The 23,473-nt window shown below is 45.2% G+C and overlaps 1 protein-coding gene and 1 long non-coding RNA gene across 4 annotated transcripts; one reads left to right on the forward strand and one right to left on the reverse strand.

Annotated features, from left to right (window-relative positions):
* Window positions 1-4,057: 4,057 nt before the first annotated feature.
* On the reverse strand, window positions 4,058-7,776 carry LOC133070668 (uncharacterized). The gene is made up of 3 exons (XR_009696196.1): window positions 7,610-7,776; window positions 7,231-7,478; window positions 4,058-6,521 (listed from the first exon to the last, which is right to left on the reverse strand). It is a non-coding gene; the product is annotated as an uncharacterized LOC133070668 (long non-coding RNA).
* Window positions 7,777-7,883: 107 nt separating this feature from the next.
* Window positions 7,884-16,608, forward strand: ZNF488 (zinc finger protein 488). Of its 3 annotated transcripts, XM_061163068.1 has the most exons (4): window positions 7,940-7,988; window positions 8,369-8,596; window positions 10,359-10,473; window positions 15,341-16,608. In XM_061163068.1, the coding sequence occupies exon 4, from the start codon at window positions 15,490-15,492 to the stop codon at window positions 16,459-16,461; it is 972 nt and encodes a 323-aa protein (XP_061019051.1). In that variant the 5' UTR covers window positions 7,940-7,988; window positions 8,369-8,596; window positions 10,359-10,473; window positions 15,341-15,489; the 3' UTR covers window positions 16,462-16,608. The 3 variants fall into 3 exon arrangements, with proteins under 3 accessions (XP_061019052.1, XP_061019051.1, XP_061019053.1); XM_061163069.1 differs by lacking the exon at window positions 8,369-8,596 and having other exon boundaries at window positions 7,884-7,988; XM_061163070.1 differs by lacking the exons at window positions 7,940-7,988; window positions 8,369-8,596; window positions 10,359-10,473 and adding an exon at window positions 15,150-15,242.
* The last annotated feature ends 6,865 nt before the right edge of the window (window positions 16,609-23,473 follow it).

Genomic DNA, 23,473 nt, shown 5'->3' on the forward strand with positions numbered 1-23,473 from the left:
TGTTGTTTAACAAACCACCCCAAACTGGGTGACATAAAACAAGAGCTATTTTATTACGGGGCTTCCCTGGTAGCTCAACCTGCAATGCAGGAGATCCTGCTTTGATTCCTGGGCCAGGAAGATCCCCTGGAGATGGGATGTATTACCCACTCCAGTATTCTTGGGTTTCTCTGGTGGCTCAGGCAGTAAAGAATCCACCTGCAGTGTGAAAGACCTGGGTTCGATCCCTGAGTTGGGAAGATCCCCTGGAGGAGGGCATGGCAACCCACTCCAGTATTCTTGCCTGGAGAATCCCATGGACAGAGAAGCCTGGCAGGCTACAGTCCATGGGGTCACAGAGTCAGACATGACTAAGCAAGTAAGCACAGCTTTTATTATGCTCATAGTTTCTGGGACCAGAAATCAGAAAGGGGTGACTTGTGTCTCCATAGACTAACCTTAGACATAAACAACTCTGAGTCAAAAGTGTTTCAAAAACTCCGATTGTGAATATAAACATTTTTAGAAATAATTTTACCAATTTATTTTATTTTCTTTTGTTGGCACAAAAGAAGAGAGAAATATGCGGCAATTCATTCTGTAATAAATATAAAATAGATCTTCAAATATGCATAACAAAAATACAAAAACTACAAATGTTTATGCATTGTGTTGGAGATTTTTGTAGTTCTTGTTGTTGTTCAAGTGGTGTTTTAAACAATGGAATATCTTAAATAAAAGATATTTTCAATTGATGAAATCCAGTATATTTCTCCCTACAGCTTATTAGGTTTTCTTTGCTTCATATCTGTCATGACACTTGCTTTTGTCATATTTTTATATATTTTTATATTGATTCAACATCTATTTCAGTCTGAAGGGACTGATGTTCTGTTCAACAGATTTTGGGTAATTGATTTTCTGTCCTTTGTGAAATGTCTGTTTATGCATGTATCCATTCTCCAATTCAGTTGTTTCTCTTTCATCTTGATTCCTTAAAATTCCATGTTTATCAAAAGCCCAGGACCAGATGGCTTCACAGCTGAATTCTACCAAAAATTTAGAGAAGAGCTAACACCTATCTTACTCAAACTCTTCCAGAAAATTGCAGAAGAAGGTAAGCTTCCAAACTCATTCTATGAGGCCACCATCACCCTAATTCCAAAACCAGGCAAAGATGCCACAAAAAAAGAAAACTACAGGCCAATATCACTGATGAACATAGATGCAAAAATCCTTAACAAAATTCTAGCAAACAGAATCCAACAACATATTAAAAAAATCATACACCATGACCAAGTGGGCTTTATCCCAGGAATGCAAGGATTCTTTAATATCCACAAATCAATCAATGTAATACACCACATTAACAAATTGAAAGATAAAAACCATATGATTATCTCCATAGATGCAGAGAAAGCCTTTGACAAAATTCAACACTCATTTATGATTAAAACTCTCCAAAAAGCAGGAATAGAAGGAACATACCTCAACATAATAAAAGCTATATATGACAAACCCACAGCAAGCATCACCCTCAATGGTGAAAAATTGAAGGCATTTCCCCTGAAATCAGGAACAAGACAAGGGTGCCCACTCTCACCACTACTATTCAACATAGTGTTGGAAGTTCTGGCCACAGCAATCAGAGCAGAAAAAGAAGTAAAAGGAATCCAGATAGGAAAAGAAGAAGTAAAACTCTCACTGTTTGCAGATGACATGATCCTCTACATGGAAAACCCTAAAGACTCTACCAGAAAATTACTAGAGCTAATCAATGAATATAGTAAAGTTGCAGGATATAAAATTAACACACAGAAATCCCTTGCATTCCTATATACTAACAATGAAAAAACAGACAGAGAAATTAAGGAAACAATACCATTCACCATTGCAACAAAAAGAATAAAATACTTAGGAGTATATCTACCTAAAGAAACAAAGGACCTATACATAGAAAACTATAAAACACTGATGAAAGAAATCAAAGAGGACACAAACAGATGGAGAAACATACCGTGTTCATGGATTGGAAGAATTAATATTGTCAAAATGGCTATTCTACCCAAAGCAGTCTATAGATTCAATGCAATCCCTATCAAGCTACCAACAGTATTTTTCACAGAACTAGACCAAAGAATTTCACAATTTGTATGGAAATACAAAAAACCTCGAATAGCCAAAGTAATCTTGAGAAAGAAGAATGGAGCTGGAGGAATCAACCTGCCTGACTTCAGACTCTACTACAAAGCCACAGTCATCAAGACAGTATGGTACTGGCACAAAGACAGAAATATAGATCAATGGAACAGAATAGAAAGCCCAGAGATAAATCCACGAACCTATGGACACCTTATCTTTGACAAAGGAGGCAAGGATATACAATGGAAAAAAGACAACCTCTTTAACAAGTGGTGCTGGGAAAACTGGTCAACCACTTGTAAAAGAATGAAACTAGAACACTTTCTAACACCATACACAAAAATAAACTCAAAATGGATTAAAGATCTAAATGTAAGACCAGAAACTATAAAACTCCTAGAGGAGAACATAGGCAAAACACTCTCCGACATAAATCAAAGCAAGATCCTCTATGACCCACCTCCCAGAATATTGGAAATAAAAGCAAAACTAAACAAATGGGACCTAATGAAACTTAAAAGCTTTTGCACTACAAAGGAAACTATAAGTAAGGTGAAAAGACAGCCCTCAGATTGGGAGAAAATAATAGCAAAGGAAGAAACAGACAAAGGATTAATCTCAAAAATATACAAGCAACTCCTACAGCTCAATTCCAGAAAAATAAATGACCCAATCAAAAAATGGGCCAAAGAACTAAACAGACATTTCTCCAAAGAAGACATACAGATGGCTAACAAACACATGAAAAGATGTTCAACATCACTCATTATCAGAGAAATGCAAATCAAAACCACAATGAGGTACCATTACACGCCAGTCAGGATGGCTGCTATCCAAAAGTCTACAAGCAATAAATGCAGGAGAGGGTGTGGAGAAAAGGGAACCCTCTTACACTGTTGGTGGGAATGCAAACTAGTACAGCCGCTATGGAGAACAGTGTGGAGATTCCTTAAAAAACTGGAAATAGAACTGCCATATGACCCAGCAATCCCACTTCTGGGCATATACACTGAGGAAACCAGATCTGAAAGAGACACGTGCACCCCAATGTTCATCGCAGCACTGTTTATAATAGCCAGGACATGGAAGCAACCTAGATGCCCATCAGCAGATGAATGGATAAGGAAGCTGTGGTACATATACACCATGGAATATTACTCAGCCATTAAAAAGAATTCATTTGAACCAGTCCTAATGAGATGGATGAAGCTGGAGCCCCTTATACAGAGTGAAGTAAGCCAGAAAGATAAAGAACATTACAGCATACTGACACATGTATATGGAATTTAGAAAGGTGATAACGACAACCCTATATGCAGAACAGAAAAAGAGACACAGAAATACAGAACAGACTTTTGAACTTTGTGGGAGAATGTGAGGGTGGGATATTTCAAAAGAACAGCATGTATACTATCTATGGTGAAACAGATCCCCAGCCCAGGTGGGATGCACGAGACAAGTGCTCCGGCCTGGTGCACTGGGAAGACCCAGAGGAATCGGGTGGAGAGGGAGGTGGGAGGGGGGATCGGGATTGGGAATACATGTAAATCCATGGCTGATTCATATCAATGTATGACAAAACCCACTGTAAAAAAAAAAAATAATAATTAAAAAAAAATAAATAAAAAAAAACAAAAAACAAAAAACAACAACAACAAAAAATTCCATGTTTATTTAGGATACTAATCTTTTATCAATTGTTGCAAAGATCTTCTTCAGTGCGTGGCTCTTTTTTCACTGTATTTAATGCCTTTTAATAAAATTTTTGGTTTTTATAAAAATGAAGTATAGTTGATTTGCAATGTGGTAGTTTCAGGGGTACAGCAAAGTGATTTATATATGTAAATATATGTATTCCTGAATAAGTGTGTGTATATATATATATATATATATATATATCTGTATTCTATGTGTACATATGTACTCTTTTTTAAGTTCTTGATTATAATTTAGTTGAATTTGTCACTTTTCAGAAGCTGTTAAGTTTTGCACAGCTTGTATCTTATTCAAGAAATTCTTCTTTGTTAAGGTGAAAGAGGTTTAATCTTAAAAGTTTTAAAGATCTGCCTTTCACACTGACATCTTGAATCTACCTGGAATTAATTTATAAGCATGATTCTTGGTACGGATCTGATTTCATGTTTCCCATATATAGCGCAAATTGTCCCCACATCGTTTGCTGTCTGTTCTATTTTTTCCCTCATGATTTACACATCACCTCTGATGTGTTCAAAATCCATAAGTTGTGGGCCTGGTTCTGTGCTCTCTGTTCTATTACCTTTATCCAACTATTGGTTTATATCCAAAGTGTTGATACCACACTGTCTGAATTATTATCATGTGAGTGATTGTATTACTGTTTTTCACTGTCCCTTCCTCTTGTAGAGGATTGCTTCCCTGCCATATTCATGGCAGACTTGGACTTGATTCTACCGAGGAAACATTAATAGAAGTTACATGTGCCACTTCTGAACAGAATTTTTAAGAATCCAGGTGTGACTTAAGCAGAACTAACAGCCTAGTAGCTGAGTAAGTGAGAAGTGCTGCTCCCTCTTGGGAATCTGGGATGGACAGGTATTTGTGCAACAGTGAGATATATGAGTGAAATAAAGTTTGTGCTTTTCAGCTGATAAGATTTGGCGGGGTTTGTTATAATCTGATACACACAGGGTTCAATTATTATACCTAGCCTAACATACACAGAGAGCCAGAGCGAGCCTTGATAGTACAAGGTAAATCACCCATCGAATTTTTCTTAGGGTAATTGTTGGCCATTTGTTTGTTCATGCACATTTTAGAATCAACTCTCGATTTTAGAATTGACTCTTCATTCCACCAAAACCCTCTTAATATTTGTTTATGATTCATTTTGAGGTATTTGAATCTGCAATTGGGACTCCTCAGTGAACATGGGAATATCTTCATTTATTTGGGTCTTTCTCAATACCTTTCATTTCCCTATGAAGATCTTCACTTCTTTTTTCAAATACCTTCTCTAAATAACATTTTTTGCTGCTAGTGTAAACAGTACTTTAAATAGAGTTTTAAGTTGTTTAAGTTTTAAGGTACTTATTGATTGATAGAGTCACTTAACTTGCTAGGCTTTCTTATTTTAAAAATTATAAAATCCACTGGGTCAGCATAAAAATAAAAAACATTGTCCTGACTACTCCAAAGAGTAGAGCTATGATGGAGGCATTTTTGATTTTTAAGAGAATGCCTCTAACACATCACCATTAAGAATGATACTTACTGAAAGTTTTTGGTAGAAATCCTTTATCAGATAAAGGTATTTCACTAATATTCTTGGTGTGCTAGAGATGAATGAATGCTGAATTTTAACTAAAATTTTTTGTATATTTTGTGAGAAACATATTTTTTCCAGTAATCTATTAATATGGCTAATTAAATTAATGCAGCTGAAACATTAACATATTGTTAATAGATTCAAATTGGCTATGATATTTTGTAACTGCTGGATTGAATTTAGTATTAGTTCAGATTTTTTTTTTTGCCTATGCTCATGAGAGAGGCTAGTCTGTAATTTCCTATTTTTGTCCTGTTCTTATCTGGATTTGCTATTAGGTAAGACTAGTCTCCTAAAATGCACTTGAGAGGGTTTTACATTGTCTTTGGAAAGATTTTGAACATGATCACAATGATTTGCTTCATGAGTATTTGATATGGTATCTCCTATATCTCCTATGGCATTTTCTTTGTGGGAAGTTTTTTAAGTACTGATAACTTCTTTGATATTTACTGAGTGCTATGAACGGAGGAGCCTGGTAGGTTGCAGTCTATGGGGTCTAAGAGTCAGACACAGCTGAGTGATTTCACTTTCACTTTTCCTTTCATGCATTGGAGAAGGAAATGGCCACCCACTCCAGTGTTCTGGCCTGGAGAATCCCAGGGATGGGGGAGCCTGGTGGGCTGCCGTCTACGGGGTCGCACAGAGTCGGACACGACTGATGCAACTCAGCACCAGCAGCAGCAGCATGAACTGAATTGTGTCCTTACTGCCAAATGCATTTATCAGGCCCTAATCCTTAATGGGACTGCATTTAGATGTTGGGTGTTTAGGGAGGTGATTAAGGTTAAATGAGGTCTTAAGTGTTGGGCCTAAGTCTAGTATCCTCATAAGAAAAGGAAGAGACAGCAGAGATGGCCTTCAAACAGTCACAGTGAAAAGGCAGTGTTTGGGACACAGACGGAAGGCTGCCTATAATTCAGGGAGGTTTCATCAAAACCCAACCCTACTGACATCTTGATCTTGGACTTCCAGTCACTGTTTCTTGAAACTCTCTCCTTTCTTCTGGGTTCCGTGTCCTTCCTTCTGAAACACATTCTTCAGTAGTTCTCTCACCAAGGTTGTGAGGGTGTTCAACTTAGGCTCTGTACCCCTGAAAATATTTGTGTTGTGTTCACTCTTGGATAACAGTTCGGTTAGATAACAGAATTCTAGGTGGACAGATTATTTTTGAGGTTGTCCTAGAAGTCCTGTAATTCCACGAAGACTGACTGAGCTGCACATTAGAGATTTGATTTCTCATGTTTATATTAATTAGTGGGCTCTCTTCACAGAAGAAAAGTTTTGCTTTGGGGACTGTTACCAGAACTTTAAATGTCTGTTCTGAATTTCACTTTGCCCACCTCAGACTCATCATAATTTTGTTCCTTTACAATCCTGCCTTGTGTAATAGATGCTCCCAAATCTAAGAAAAGCACAGAGCTTAGTCACCTTATGAATCGACACTTTCACGGGCATCCAGAACAGTTATTGAGGGACTGAAGGAAGGAAGGTTCCCTTTAGTTCCTCAAAGATTCTCTCTTCCCCTATCTAAACTGTTCTGCCCTTCTGCTGGGCTCAAACAATGTGACCCACACACCTGGATGCCACTGCAACCATTCAGGTTACCTGAGACTCCACTCCCACCTCCTCTCACCCTCACGCCAGGGATATGTGCTATTTAATCCACGATCTGGCATGAATGCAGTCTCTTAGAAGGCATTTCCTCTTGTCCCCAGCCCTTTAGGCCCTGGCCTCTCCCACCCTCCGTGGGTAATTAAGTTCCCTGACACCTGTGCATTCTGTGAACTCACAGAACTCACCGTTATCTGGCAAAACGCTGCCATTTCAGAACTGAGGTGGCTCAGGAAAGGCTGAGAGGCCGAGGGTCAGCTCCAGTGAAGTCTGGGAGATTATCGGGGAAGCCACAAATATGGAGCTTGCACGGCCGCTCAGCCTGGAAGGGAAGCAGAGTCCATGACGCTGATGGGGGTCTCTGGGCAGCGCACGGAGGATCAGCAGCGGCATGGCACGGACCATCTGTACTGTCTGTCGCCTGGGTCTCGGAGACCTAAGAGGGCAGAAGTCGCGGCACACGGATCAAGTACAGCCTCTGCCGTGGTCCAAGTGCCACCTCCAAAGGCAAGCCCGCGCGCTAGGGCACCCTCCTCAGTCCTGAACTTGCGAGGCATGGGGCAAAACCTGAGCCAGCGGGGACGGCCGGTCGAGATATGCAGAACGGGGCTCGCGGGCGGGCCAGGCCCAGTCAAGAGGGCTAGGTGAAGGCATGCGGCGCAGCGTCCGGATCTGCGGCGAGCGGTGCCGCGAAGCGGGTCTCCAAGGCGGCCCTTTCAGAGGGCTCAGCCCACTCGCAGACCCTTCCCAGAAACCCTTCTGCCCGCTGCGGGCGGGGCCCGAGGCCCCGCCCCAGAGGCCCCGCCCCAGAGGCGGGGCAGTCCGGGAAGGCGGGGACCAGCCGGCCCCCGGGGCTCGCGCGCCAAGTTCCGAGCCGCGTGTCACTGCCCCGACCTGGAGGCGGCCGGGGCTGCCAGCGCGTCCCCAGCGCCGCGAGAGAGCCGAGGTGAGACGCGCTGTCCTGCCCCCGGGACGGGGCCACGAATGGGCGTGGGGGTCGGGAGTCATCTCATTTCTACTGGCCTTACCCCGGGGCAGGTTCTCAGCCCTGCTTTTAACTGCTCGGTTCTTCGCTCTGTCACCAGCTTTCTCCATCGCTCCTTTCCTCCCCACTCCACTCCCTGCCCTCTGCCTCTGTCTTTTGTCTCCTTGCTTCTTTCTGTATTTTTCTCTCATCTGTTTCACCTTTTCTTGTCCATCGTTGTTTTACCTGTGTTCCCCGCCCTTCCTTTTCTCTCTTCTTTCTCTCTCTCTCCTCCTCCCTTCTTCCCCTTTTCCTTCCCCCAACAAGAATTCCACCTTGGATTTTTTATTTTTTTCTCCTAGGTTGACTTTCTGGGCTGCAATTCTTTTAATTCATCCCTTCAGCCATTCACCCATCCTCTGCCGCTCCGTTATTAGCCAGAGTTTGTTCTGGTACTAGGGTAATAATGATGCATTTGTTCCAGATCCTTTCTCCAACTAATTATATCAAAGATCTAGGCATGTAACCTATTCAGTGCCAGTTTGGGAAAATACATAAAGGATCAAGTTATAAATCTCTGAGTTTTCAGGGTGAGCTGAAAGAAATACTCTGCTTTAGAAACAAGGCATTGATTGAATCCTTTTCTTGGTATTTGGCCTTTAGTAATAGACACAGACATCACCAGGAAGCTAAATTTTGCAGGAACATTAAGGGAACATGGGGGCCCATACCATCCTTCTGTGCAGGCAGTACAAGGCCAGGTTGGTGGGGAGGGCGAGGGTGGGATTCAGAGAGCAGTTGTGGGAAGACAATAGGCCAGAGCTTTGCATGGGAAACATTTGGGTGAGAGTTGAAACAGGAAGTTAACTATAAATTTATAAAGTGTGTACTTGTCAATGCTGGTGGTGTGCAGAAATTAGGTTTCATAATTACTGTTGAATGATCCAGCCTTTTTATAACAATTATTGTGATACTGGAGAGTAATGTTTTTGTGTACATAAGGTAAGACTACAGTAGAAAGGTCTCATTTTCATATCCAAGATACTAAGTGAAGAAATACAGAAAAACAAATGATTCATTTTTGAGAAATGAAATAGAAAATATTATATAGCAAAGCAGCTTTTTGCTTCTTAAAAATTTAATCAGACATGATTTCATTATTTGATGATATTTTTGTGGCATGTATGTTCAAACATGCACATACACATACATTATATATATATATATAATTGTAAAAAGGAAACTTATTTGGTTTTAAAGCTGCTAATTACTGCCCAACATTTGAGGCTTTTGTTTTTCATAATTAATTTAAACTGCTCTTTGAGTTTGTTATGATTTTTAGTGATAATTCAGTTTATTTAACTTTTGGTTGATATGCAAAATGAAATTTGTCAGTAGATATATCACACAGAATTGAACAAAAATTAAAAATGATGGAAGAAGATTTCAGTGTGTTTATTGAAAAAAATCTTTTTTCCCACTTTATGTCAAAGAACATTGGACACTTCCGTAGGTATAGGCATGACACTTTGATTTGGGAGACTGTTTTCTGGACTGAAGAGTTAAATTGTCTTTTGCATCATTTAACCTCTGACTTCCCAGGTATTAGAATTTGGGGAGGGAGGGGGAAGGGATGCTTTTCCAATGATATAGAACCATCATGTCTGCTTTGATTAGCAGATTTCTTTTTCAAAAAACCTGAGGTGACAACTTTTCTTTAAAACATGATCACATAATTTTTTTTATTCTAGGCAAAATCTTGAGCTGCAGTGCTTTTGAGTTTCTTTTCCTTCTCCAATAGACTGCATCTCTTCTTCTTTCTAGCCAATGATGTTCTTGTAGAGTCTGACTATGCAGTCTATTGTACAAACCATGGACTTTTCCTCTGAAGACTGCCACTGGAACTGGCCAAGTTGTGTTAGGACTGCAGCTGACCTCACAGTGGGCCTGGGAGCTGGCTACATCCTGGGAATCCTGCATTGGGTTTTGCTTGATCATAGCAGGCATTGCTATTAGAGGGATGTAGGCATAATTGAATGTGGAGCCTTCGAGGGCTGGCTAGGAAGTCCTTCTCTTCTTTCCCACCACATGGCACCAGTAGCCAGCCTTCAGGAAGGCCTGGACAAGTCTGCAGTTTTTCATTTTCTCAGGGTCCTATGGCCACAGGATGTCTAGAAAACATGTATGTTTCCCTTTTAGGAAAACCCAGCAACACACAATCCACATATAGAAGAGGTAGATAGATGATTATCCTTAGAAATCTTCCAAAAAAGTATGAGAAGCATCTCCAGAGTCTGAGGAAACCAAAGTCTTGGGGTACAGAAGACTTTTTTCTGTTCTCATTTGTTTTAGCTGAAGAGGAAGCTGTGGAGAAAGGCACTGTTGGTGGAGATGGTTTCACTGAACAAGACCTAGTTTCTGAGCTGCATCTTGGGACAATTGGAGGCTGGCTGGTTAGCTTGGGGTGGTGAGTATGTTCAGATATCAGTAACATGCTATCATTCCATTGCTTGAGAAAGAATTCTTTTTCCTGTAAATGGAGGGGGAAGGTGGAAACTGCCCAGGCCATTTGGTCCCTTATTAAACACTATTGTGTGCAGGTCCCTGGCGGGGCATAAGTGGAGGGAAGGCAGCACTGAGCTTGTCTTTAACCTTCAGAGCTAGTATGATAATAAATTATGAGTATGATGATAAACCTGGGCTTCCCTGGTGGCTCAGACGGTGAAGAATCTGCCTGCAATGCAAGAGACCTGGGTTCGAACCCTGGGTTGGGAAGATCCCCTGGAGAAGGCATGGCTACACACTCCACTATTCTTGCCTGGACAATTCCATGGACAGAGGAGCCTGGCAGGCTACAGTATACAGGGTGGCAAAGAGTTGGACACGTCTGAGTGACTGACATTTTCACTTTCACATTTATTGAGGCAGGCTCTGGTATGTTAATCCATTTAATCTTCACAACCACCTCATGAAGTGGGCACTAAGGTGGTCCACAGTGAGACAACAGAGGCAGGGAGAGGATCCGCACCTTGTCCAGGGTCACGTGATTGGCAAGAGCAGAGCTGTATTTGACCCAGGCATTCTGACCCTAGAAACCCACACACTTAAATTCTCTGTGAATGTGAGGCTGGAAGGTTCCTGGGACAGCCTGGTTAGAACCTGAACAGAAAGCTAGAATGTGACCAGTGCTGCTCAGATGAAGGAATGATTGGAGTCTGCAGCCAGGGCCCCAGCAGTAGATAATAAACAGAGAGGCAAGCGCTTTTACACTATGGGGCAGGTGAGGCTTCACCTCTCAGAAAACTTCATGTTTTGGTCAGTAGAACCCTGGTTGATGGCCCAGAAGGACTGAGTCCTGAGGGAGAAGTATTCCCAGTGGTAGGGGAGGATAGACATGGTCAGACCAACTCTTGACTTGGGAGGCTCAGTTTCAGAAGTCTGCCAAGATCATTATTTCATCTAAAGGCTGGGAAAAGGTTGGAGAGTCTGGGATTGAAGTCAGATTGTTTCAATAGGAAGACCACAAGTGTGTGAGTGCAAGTGTTAGTCACTCAGTCGTGCCCGGCTCTTTGTGACCCCATGGACTGCAGCCCACCAGGCTCCTCTGTCCATGGGACTTTCCAGGCAAGGATACTGGAGTGGGTTGCCATTTCCTTCTCCAGGGGATCTTCCTGACCCAGGGATCGAACCCGGGTCTCCTGCACTGCAGGCAGATTCTTTACCATCTGAGCTATGAGGGAAGCCAGCACTGAATGATGTCTGTATGGCTCAGAGGTTTGTCTTGTTGAGCTCAGACTGAAAGAACCAAGGAAGGCAAGAAGAGTCCCATCTCAGGACATACACAGCAGAGTGACAAGGATGAGTAAATAGTGTCAGGGATCAAGAGCCCAGAATGGACGTAGGCTATTGAGGAGTGTGGACGACAGCAAAGTTCCTTTAATACTGGATGGGAGGAAAAAATCAAGGGATGCATAGATCTACTTGCTGCCAGAACAGCTGGTGTCAGTGGAAGGAGAAAGAGGAGGGGGCAGCTCTGCTTTGCTCAGCGATTGTCTGGACAGAGAATCTCCTTCCAGTTACAAAGGGCATTGGTAGGTCTATGTAGGAAAGAGGGACAGAAGCAGCACTGAGCGGCTGTGCCTGTGGTCCCTTGACCCCAAACAAGCCACAACAGACTCATATCATTTTTCATTTGAAAGACTTCCTTCTGCTGATTGTCACAGATGCAGTGGACTGAGGTTAGATGGGTTCCCAGAAGGAGTTTAGTAGGTCATTCTTTGCACTTGCCTGAGTGACCTTACCTGGCAGTGTTGGTGCATGTGAGAGTGGTGACCCTCAGGGAGGGTGGACAGCATGCTAAGGTCTTCATCAGTTCAGTACCTTGGTCTCCACCTTTTTTTCCTTCTCCTCTTTGTTCTCATTATCATTAGTAAGAGTTGGATGATAACACTGACAAGTGATTTGGGGTGGATTCAGTAGTTGACAGAATCCAGATCTAGATGAGTCTCAAAAAGCTGGAGCAGCACAGAGTTTATTATTGATATGGCAACTGTAGGTTGTAGCTGAACACATTTGGATTGAGACCTGCAATAGTTGTTGTGAAAATGCCATGATATAAGATGTGTTAAGCTCTTGGCATCTCTGGCATGTACATTTATGTAGTCAATAAATGGTGAGATGTATATTTATATCATGAAGCAGTCTGGTAGCAAACATTCCAGCCTGCAGGAAGACGGCATGTTCCAAATTTTATAGCTGAGAAAGTCATCTCATCTGTCGTTCAGAACACTGGAAGTTCTGTCAATGGGGTCTACATGGCTGTGGTTGGACAATGTTGCCTGAGCTGTGAGGGCAACGCAGTGGGGCTATGTGCAGAGGGGTACAGGGGTGCAGCCAGACATCGGTCAGCAAGGCAGCCTCCTGCCCAGCTGTGGGAAACGTATCAGGTGGGTTTAAACTGTCATCTGGAAAACAGTGAGGGACAGAGAGTGAGAGAGAGAGAAAGGGGGAGTTTGTGTGAGGGTGTATGTGCATTTGATTGTGTAATAGTGTGTATATGTTTGAGTGTGTGTGAGTATGTACGTGAGAGTATATACATGTGAGATTGTGGGTGTATATGTATTGTGAATGTATGTGTATGTGAGGGTGTGAGTGTGCCTGGATGTGTGTGTGTGTGTGTCTTTGTGAGCTTATGGAAGCTCAGCAACAGGGCTTCAAGCAGACTGTTTATTCTTTGACAAAGGGGAAGAAATGGCTTCATCCCAACTGGAGTCACACATGGTTAGATCTGGAAAGGACTGTGGAGATGATTTAGTCCAACCCCAGTTGATGGGAAACTGAAGCCGAGAGAGGCGGGAAGGACAGTTCAGGGTCACGCGGTGCAGTGATATGGCCACTCTGCCTCTTCAAGTAGCTGGCACTAATTCTGATGTCAATGGCATCCCCTTTGAGGACTCAAGTTTGGAAAAGATATTTGGAGAGGCTCAGCTCCCCCTGGTGGCCCATCTTGGAAGTCCTTCCAGGATGACCAAGCAGGAGACCAGAGTCACACTGGAGTGGGCTGAAGGGTAAGGCTGGCATGTGTTTCCTCACGAACTGTTCAAACTTCACAGGTTAGACAAAGAATCTGACTTCTGGATTGGGTAAAAGCTTGGGAAAAATTGGAGAGAAGGCAGGAAAAGGAAGCTTAAACCTTCTATATACCCCCCTTTGGTATTTGGGTCACATAGTTGACTTGGTTGTTCATCAGTGGGGACTCTGGGAAGGCGACATGGCCAGTGCAACCAAGCAGGCTTTGGGGGCACACACCTGGGTTTCAGTCCCAGCTGTGCCTCCTCTTTGTAGGGGACGTTGGGCAGGATGTTTAGTATTGCAGGATCAGGGTCCTCTTTACTGATGAAAAAGGATGATGACCCTCCAGGGGTATTGAAGATGAAAGGAGGCAACATATACAAAACACATGTCACAGACTTCTGTTACCAAGATAGTGATAAGGAGGGCTGGTATCTGTGATGCCTTTTACAGGTGGAGCAGGAAGCAGGCCAAGAAGAAGAAGAAGCTGAGTTGAACCTAAATGATGTCCCTGTGAGGAAGGATCAGAGCTGCCCACTCCTCAGGTCCTCCTGGGCTCAGGATACATATTTCTTAATGATAAAAGCTCAGAACACTCCGTGGCGTGTGCTCCAGCAAACCTCTCACAAGCTGAGGAGACACTTAAAGATGAATCTGCAAGCTTCAAGAACTTGCTGGTGGGCTGATTAGGGAAGAAGAGGGATAGAAGTCTCCCCAGCAGGGCTGATGGCTCCCTCTCCTTCCAGGTGCCATCACATATGGCCATTGTGTGTCTCCCCTGCAGCCATGAGCACCTTGAGGGCAAAGCAGAGGCTGATTCCCCTGTTAATGGCAAGTAGGTTGGCGCAAGAAGACCTCTGACAGTTGACAGGTGAGCAGAGGAGAAGCAAGTGGATGAATGTGTGAAGAACAAGTGTAGTCAGGAGAGTGGAGGGGGAGACCCACACTTGTGGCAGGGTCAGGGCCTGGTAGAAAGGTGGCTGCCCCCAGGTGTGGGAGCAGGGTCCAGGAACAGCTCCAGACCCAACCTGCCTTGCCTGGGTGTTTATTGTCCAGTTTTTACCCTCTGGTCACCTGTGCAGCAGACTTCCTGTCATCAAGTGCTTGAAGTGTCCTGGCGTGTGTGATGATTTGTAAAAAAAAAAAAAAAAAAATCAGCACACTGAGCAGCAAGGAACAAAAAGTGATGTATATCAGGGTGCAGAGATGTTAGAGTGTCAACCAAGTCACAGCTGACTGGTGGAAGCCTTGTGCCGCTGTTAACCCAGCAGCTCCTACCTGCATGCCGATAGATGCAGGGCAGTACTGAGTCTGGCCTCTGGGTGGCAGCATTGTGCGCTGGGGTCCTTCCTCACTGATGAGGTCCTTCCTCACTGATGGGGTCCTTCCTCACTGATGGGGTCCTTCCTCACTGATGAAGTCCTAGTGGGGAAAATGTTGTGCTCTGAGTCAGGGTGAGTTGCTGCATCTGTAGTAGTCAGGATGCTTTGGATGCAAAGGAGGAAAAACTATTTCTGGTCAAATTAGTTGAGAAGATTAATTAGAAGGGTAGCTCATCTAACATCCCACAGCTGAAGATTGGCAGAGTTTGGACTCACGTGGACTCTTGTCTGCCTTCAAGTTCATGCTCTTATCAGCAATTGGCCCAAGATACTGAGGTCCCAGGTGAGGGGCGTTCTATAAGTTCCTACAGCCTGCATGCTATGATATGTCCCTGAGTGACGAGCACACTTTTCATGGCCTGTTGCTTCCTCTCTCTGCAGAGCCCCGTGGACCAAGTGTGCTGGCCCAGGCCCCAGGGGAGCCCTTCAATCTCACAGCCACTCCCCTGGCCAAGCCCTCCAGAAACTCCAGGGGCTGACAGCTGCTGGAGGATCCACCTTACTCAGCTGGCTCAGGCCCTGTGGCCCCCATGGCTACTGGGAAGGGAGTTCTGCGGAGCCCTTCAGCTGAAAACAGATGGCGGCTTAGTGAATCTGAGCAGGGCTGGGGCCGGAAGCCGGTGCTACTGGAGAAAACGAACCACCTGGGCTCTAAGACTGCCCTGGGCGGCAGTGGCCAGGATGAGGCCTGTGCCGAGATGGTACTGTCAGTGGCCCCAGGCAAGCTCAGGCTGGGAAAGCTGATGCCCCGGAAGACTTGGTGGGAACAGGGGCAGAGCGCCTTCACAGAGGTGCCTCGGCTCAAGAAGAGGCTCGGGGGCGGGCAGGCCCAGGACAGGGAGCACAGTGGCCCTGCAGGCCAGCCTGGCCCCCAGCAGCTGACCCTCGATATCCCCAGGGACCTAACCGGCAGCACCTGTGTCTCTGTGTGGCCCAGTGGAGTCTGCAGGGAGCAGAGAAGTGCCTTCAGCAAGCCAGCCAGGGGTCCAGCAGGGAGACTGGGACCAGCCTCTGTCTTTCAGGCGGGTGAACCTGCAGACGCCCTGGGAGAGTTGCTGGGACTCATCAACACGGTTGATGTCACTTGCTGGGGTCGATTTTCTAACTCCAAGCTTTTGGGTGATTTCTGGAACCTGCACACGGTGCCACCAAATGCTCCTCTCTGCGGCACTTCCCTGGGCACCCCCACGCTGTGGCTCAAGCATACCATGGTCCAGATCCCCATGCCCCCATCGTCCTCCTTCACCAACTCTTGGGCCCTGCTGCCCCCTACGCTTACTTCCCTGGGCCTGTCGACCCAGAACTGGTGCGCCAAGTGCAACCTGTCCTTCCGCCTGACCTCCGACCTGGTCTTCCACATGAGATCTCACCACAAAAAGGAGCGTGCGGGGCCTGACCTGCATTCTAAGAGGCTGAGAGCAGAGGCCCTCACATGCCCCATTTGCCACGAGTACTTCCGCGAGCGCCACCACCTCTCCCGGCACATGACCTCGCACAGTTAACAGGTGGTTTGGAGCAAGCGCTTGGCCATGAGGCCAAGATGGCTCACGGGGCCTTCCTCTGAAAAGGCTGGTCCCAGTTGTCTGCAGGACTGTCTCCTTGGGCATTTGAGGATGAACAGCTCAGTCATAATTGGAAAAGGACAACCAGTCCCCATGATGTGTTTTAAAAGAAATAAAGTTGTAAAACAGTGCACTTTGCTAATCACAGGGTATGGTGAAGAATAGGCACCAAGCGTTTCTGACATTTGCAGGAGTAGGGGCTCTTCTCCTGTCAGCATAACTTTTGCTCCACATGGAGGCAAGTTTGGCACACAACGTGGGCTTTGCAGGCAGACAGATGTGGGTCGGAATCCTGGCCCTTTCACATACTAGCCCTGAGCTTGGGCAAACTGCTCTAACTGTCTGAGTCCCAGCATTCTTATCTGTAAAGTGGAGATGGTGACACCTGTGTCTGAGGGGTGTTGTCAGGATTCTATGGGAAGATGTGTGGGAAATGGCCAGCACATGCCTGGCAGTGTTATCACTAAGTAGAGTGCAGTTGTCATGGTCCAGATTAGTCACCTGTTGTTAACTGACAGTTTCAGTGGGAAACAGTGCGGGCCCCCTGTTTCTCAGTTATGGGTCTGTGAGTTGGCTGGGGTTGAGCTGGGCTTGGCTGATCTTGGTTCCAGGTTGCTTTTTCTCTCAGGACTCACAGGCTACCACATCATGCTTCTCTCATGGTCATGCCAAGAGCACAGTAGGACAAGTCCAAATACACAAACACATTTCAAGCCTCTGCTTCGGTCACTTCCACTAACATCTGCTTGGCCAGAACAAGTTGATGGCCAAACCTAAAGTTAAGGGGTGAGATGTGCATGGGGGCCAATAGGGAAGTCATGAGTGAGTGTATAATCCTACAAGGGCTGGAGGAATTGGTGCCAATAATTCAACCAACACCTGGTCCATGGTTATTCACATTCTGAATATGTGAAAATGGGAAAATGAAACAACACACACACATCCCCCTTAGTTTTCAGGAAGCGATCATAAAACCTTAAGGCTTGAAGCACTGTGAGGACTGGGAGAGTTGTGGATACCATTTATTATCTAATGCATGTTGTTTCAGTACCTATGCTGTTCATCCACATTTGTCCTTATTCCTAATAATGCAAAATTCAGATCATAAACTCTGCTATAACACAAGCTAGTTTGTGTGAAAGCCATTTGTGGAATTTCTTTCAAGTCAGTGCTGTTTTTTTTATTGGTTTTCACTTCACTTTAAAGATCTGCTCATTTGACCTGTAGGCCTCAGTTGCAGAACTCAGGCTTGTGGATAGAAAGGAGCTGGTGGGGGTCTCGGCCGGCAGCCATCCATCTAAACACCCCCAGACTCCACCTCTCTCCGTCTCCATGTCTGGCTCCCACCTTGCCCGAGGCAGCTGCTTATCCCTCCTTGCCCACCCATCCCTCTCTTTCCCACTCCCCCCACTTCCTACCTACCCTCCCATCCACTTGCCATAGCCACCCATATATTCATTCGTTTTTTGACCTCCCTGGGTATCTGGGCTGTGCCAGATTGTGTGCCAGGCTCTGGTGGGGCCACAATGAGTTCAACCCATGGTCCTTGTTTGGAATGTGAGATGATTCAGGTGCAGCATGACAGATGCAGAACAGAGGCCTGTGCTGGCATCAGTCACATCAAGGGGCATGACCGAATCAAACCTATGGGTAAGGGTGGGGGTACCCCTACCCTGAGGGGTGGGGGTGTAAGCTGAGCTGCAGAGTCCAGCAAGAGCTGGTGATTCAGAAAGGGCAGGAAATGCTAGGGAGAAGGTGGTCCTGAGATATAGATGTCTGAGGCTGCTGCAAGGCACAGATGGGCAGACAGTGAGGATGCGACTCTTGGAGATGCAACGGTAGGAAGGCATTGAAGGAAAGGAGTTTGAGCTAGGGTCCTGGAGGGCTGGCTCTGAGAAGCCCTTCCAGGGGGCCTCTGGCTGTAACAGGTAAAGTGGGCTGGAGGAGCGAAGATGTACCTCCCGAACCATTTCCTCTCCATCTGGAAGGAAGAAGCAGGGTTCCCTAGAGGCACCAAGGAAGCATCCCCGTTTCTACAGAGAGGCTTGGAGCCCAGGAGCCCTGTAGGCTGAGTCCCTTTGGAAACTGCATGGAGCTGGAATTTGCCCACAGAGAGGTTCTGCCCAGAAGGAGACTGAAGCTTTGGGGAGTCTCCCTCCCCTACTGTCCCATGCGGGGCAGGAAAGGACACCTCATGAGGTTGGAACCTGAGACTCCGCATCGTGCAGCAACATACATTATGTCATTTAACTCACATGATATGCCCTGGAGATAGATACTTAATTCCCATTTTACAGCAGAAGAAACTGAACTCCAAGAGGTCAACTGATTTTCCTAAGACTATGGGTTCTGGAGAAGCAGTACGAGAATAACCCAGACTGCCCCACTTGTGCTCACATCCTTCCCAGCCTGCCTTGTGTCTGCTCAGCCCAGCTGGGTCATGTGGTATTGTGGACAATTGAAGAACTGGGACTTAGGACCAGGCATCGACTCCCTGTCTAAAAATTCAACTTGCACCCGGCCCTCCCCAACATTTTCCATTGCCCTTCTCTTGAGCACTTTTCATTCTCTTGCATACTGTTTTTACTGAATTATCTTGTTTATTGTATCTCCCATCACTAGAATGTAAAGAATTTTTGCTGTGTTTTTCACTGCTGTGTCCCCAGCACTCAGCAACTAGAACAATGAGGCCAAAGCAAGTGTTCAACAGACCTTTATAGAAGGAATGAATAAGATGCCTGGTCTGGCCTCACCCCTGACAAACCAGCTTCTCACAAGGGTTTTGACATCTGTTAAACTGCATGCACGGCTGTCGTCCTCTGGCTTGTTGGATTACTCCATAATTTCTTTGAAATCAGTTTGACAGGTATAGGTACACTAAAATAAAAAAAATTTTCTAAGTAGAAATTTAGAATTGTAAGGGATTCTGCATTTCTGGTCCGTCCCCTCACTTTATAGCAATGAGCAATGAGGTCCACCAAGAGCTGATGTGCAAAGTGATACAGGGGCAAGAGGTGGTGAGGTCAAGTCTAGGACCCTTTAGATGTCTAGACCAGTGTTCTTCCCTGGCCCATCCATACTCCTCTGGGAAACTTGGCTATGGTTGCAAACAAAATGATTACTAATAGTGACCACATCACTCATAAGCAAGAGAAACATTTTGAAAAAAATTTAATAAAGTTAATTTAATGAAGAAGCACAAGAAAACATCTCCCAATTTAACTTTTAAAGACAGAGTCCATTGTGGTAAGAATTGATGTAGATGCAAGTTGTTTTGCTGACATTCAAACTGACAGACTCCAAGATGACTTATGGAGGTGATGCCTTACAGTTGATTAATGTGGCATTTCCTCTTTGTCGCTAGGCTGGCTTCCCAAAGTCCTCATGACAGTTGAAGACTGTCTTGTCCCTTTTCTCTCCCACCCTCCTGTATCTGCTGGAGAGCAGTCACTTTTAATAACAACTTTGCTCACATTCTCTCTGCCACCTTCCATCCCAGTTAAGAGTTGGCGGGTGAAGTTGCCACAAAACATCACATCAGCAGGTATGAATTTTACTCGACAATTCTGGAGTAAGAATTGCCACATTCCTTAAATTGTCTTTATATAATTTAGTCTGTTCTTCACCCCAATCCTATTCTGGTAGTATAGGCTGTCTGTCTTTTTAAAATCCCTCCCCTGTCTCTCCAGTTTACAGAAAGTTCCCCAGCACCTCACACTTCAGAATACCCTCTCAGCATCAAACAGCTTCTCCATACTGTGTTGGTGTCTTTGCCTCTATCCTCCAATGTGCTGTAGATCTTCTCCCTGGATCTCAGCCCTGGTGGTTTTCTGGCAATGCCAGCATTAGGCAGGTAACACATGAACCACTCAGCCAATAAACAAAGTCTTGGCTTCCTTTTTGGACAATGGAAGGGAAAATACCTATAGTGGCTGGAAAAAATAGCAAATTATATTTTCATATGTGATCTCCTAAGTAGCAGTCGTTCAATTAAGGTTTTAAAGGTCCCCCCAAGTGTGCTAATGAGGCTAAAATAAGACATTCTGAATTCACATCCATTTTAGTTCTTAGTTTTGACCAAGATCTGGTTTTCTTTCTGCTTTTATCTGGAAGAGAAGTAAAACCTTAAAAGGCCAGGGTCCCAGATTTCTATTTCTGAATCCTAGACCAGGGAGTCTAGCCAAATGGCTATAAAATTAGGTTAAAGAAAGTGAGTGAAGCCCATTGGGCTTGGGGGATGGTGGCAAGGGAAGAAGAGGTAGGGGAGGCCCTGAAACCTAGAGTACATGACTTCTGGGTGAGGGCTCCTTAGGGCCAGGCTGGCTGAACACAGGCCTCAAGAGAGGCCAGAGATCAGGACTGTATGTGACATCAGTTATCATTTATCCAGCTGTCTTTTAAAAACTGATGGTCAAAATGGCAGGGGGTGAAGGAAGCACATTAGTGGTGGTGGCAATGGGGAGGGGCAGGAACCACCAGATGGAGACCTTTAACTCTACTATGATCCCAGTCTTTGAATTGACTAGGTGCTGGTCCTAGCCTTGTAACCTTGCAATACTGCCCTGTTCCTCTGGCCAGAGGGAGAGACCCCCTACAAAGGGGTGAAAGTCAGCAGGAATTGTCCCAAGGTGAACCCTGGGACATCTTTCTTTCCTTGGGAGGTGCTGGTGCCCCCTGGTGGCATCAGGCCTCCACTGCAGGTCACTTCTCTTAAGAGCCTATTTGTATAATTTTTTTTTTTCATAGTAGAAGTCACGCGGGCGGTCTAAAGATCGTACAGTAAGATATGAAAGCAATAGAATGAAGTTTCTATTTAAAAAAACAAATTTTTCTCCACTGTGTTTTGATTTGTGCCATGTCCTAGAAAAGAATTTTGGAAGGCAATTTTGAATAGGGGTTGGGGAGGCAGTGCTTTCTGAAGGGAGGGTCGCCATTCTTTACGTTTAACCTTTTGTTTCCCAACCATCTCATGTTTTCCTGGAACTGGAGACAGGAAGCCAGTGGCCTCTGATACCCTTATTCTAAGCTGCTTGGATTATGCAGCTATTTTCACCGCTAGCCACCCTGATCTGCAAGGTAGTAAGGAGGTCCTTAGGCCAGGTGGCCGCTAATCCTAGAGAAACCAGGAGGTGGGAGATGGGTGCCCTCCAGTGGGCACCTAGGAGGCAGGTTTCCTTGCTCATGATCATGTTTCGGGCTGCATCCTTTTACTTTCTGAACTGTATCCTCTCACTGCATTAAAGCTGTGTGGGAGGTCATGACCCTCCCTGAAACGCAAATGAGTCTATCTGCTTCGTGTTGGGCTGCTTGGCAGATGCAGGCACAAGGAAGCAGGGGGGTGAGATGGGAGAAAAGCTGGTGCTTCAGCATGGTGCCTGGGAGCTGGGCCCAGCAACAGACCTGATGGTGAAGGTCCAGCATGTCTGTGACCAGGTATATCTTGGGAGAGGGGGTACACAGCCTTGTCTAAACCCTCTCACAGCACATCAGTGGATGTCTTGAGGGGTTCTCAACTGCGGGAGATGTGAGAAGATTGCATGGCAAAACAGTGGCCCTGGCTACAGGCCAGGATACAGAAATGGAGCAGAAGGCGGGTGGGGATTCAGGCACTGAGCCAGGACCTCAAGACAAGGGAGGGGGAGGGATGGTGCAGTTCATTGTATGAAAACAAAGTCTGTGTATGGTTGAAGCAGAAAAGGTTGTCTTGAGAGGAGCCAGGGCTTCACCCGGTGCTGGGTGGGCAAGCTGGGGGCCCAGAATGAATAGTAAGCAGAAGCAAGGAGCTACTCAGCAAGACCTCCGCTATGGCCAGGCACAGAAACTGCCTCTGGAGGGTGCTGCTGCCGCCCCTGATAAGTTGGGGCACGGCCGTGCTGCCCTGCACACTCGACATCTGGCCATCGCTGCTACCCAGCTTCCCTGGGTCACTTGCTGCAGAAATTAAACAAAACAAAACATCCTGTGCAGGGGCCTCTGATTGGCCCAGGCAGGAACACATGTCCAACAGAGGGCTGGAAAAGTGCACTTCCAGGGTATCTGGTTTCTTAGTGGAGGAATGGTTATAGTGGACGTCGGCCAAGCATGAGATTAACTCAATCAATGTACACAGCCCCAGAGGTGCTAATATCTTGCCCATTGCATGGAAGAGGAAACTGAGGCACAGAGATATGAAGTAAGTTGCCCAGAGTCACACAACTGGCCTTCCCGCCTGGGCAGGCTCAAGCTGGAACCTGGGCTCTCAGTCACCTCTCTGCTTCTGAGTGAGCGTGTTTCCCACAAGTTCATATGGAGCAATTCTCTGAACACCCAAGGTGGGTGCAAATGCTGGTGGCCTAAAGGAGGGCAAACAGCCACTGTGCTAGATGTGGGACTGCCAGTGAATAACCGCTGATGTCCATGGCTCTGAGGCAGAGTCGACTCTGTGGAGATGGTAATAATGGATGTCCAGGTGGTGTGAAGCTTGGAGGAGAGATCTATGTATGTTACCCACCCCAAGAACTGCTCCACCCCTTGCCCTATTTAAGACCCACCAGGATCTTTTCCATTTGCAGACCCCACAACGCCTCAAGACACCTTAAACAAAATAAGCCATAGTAAATGTCAGTGGTGCAAATCAAGGAAATCCAAATGATGTAAAAGGAAAACTCATAAAAGATAAACAACTGCTAATGATCACTATGATAGTAACTCAGTTATAGAATTTATTTTATCTTATTATATTTTTGGAATAATGACTGCTGCATCCTGAAATAATGATATATGCTAATCATAAGAATTTAAGAAAAAGAGAAAGTATAAAGAAGAAAGTTAAAATATCACCCCAAATACTACCATCTAGAAGAAACCATTGTTTGCTTTAGGTAATCATCAGATAGCTATATATATAATATATATGCATGTATATATATATATGTGTGTGTGTTTGTGTGTGTGTATGAGAGAGAGAGAAGAG

The sequence above is a fragment of the Dama dama genome, chromosome 15 (assembly GCF_033118175.1).
Source record: "Dama dama isolate Ldn47 chromosome 15, ASM3311817v1, whole genome shotgun sequence".
Taxonomy (NCBI): Eukaryota; Metazoa; Chordata; class Mammalia; order Artiodactyla; family Cervidae; genus Dama; species Dama dama.

What these genes read in the sequence shown, in the direction of transcription:
- ZNF488 (XM_061163069.1), top strand. Translation starts at nt 15,490, where the DNA reads ATGGCTACTGGGAAGGGAGTTCTGCGGAGCCCTTCAGCTGAAAACAGA.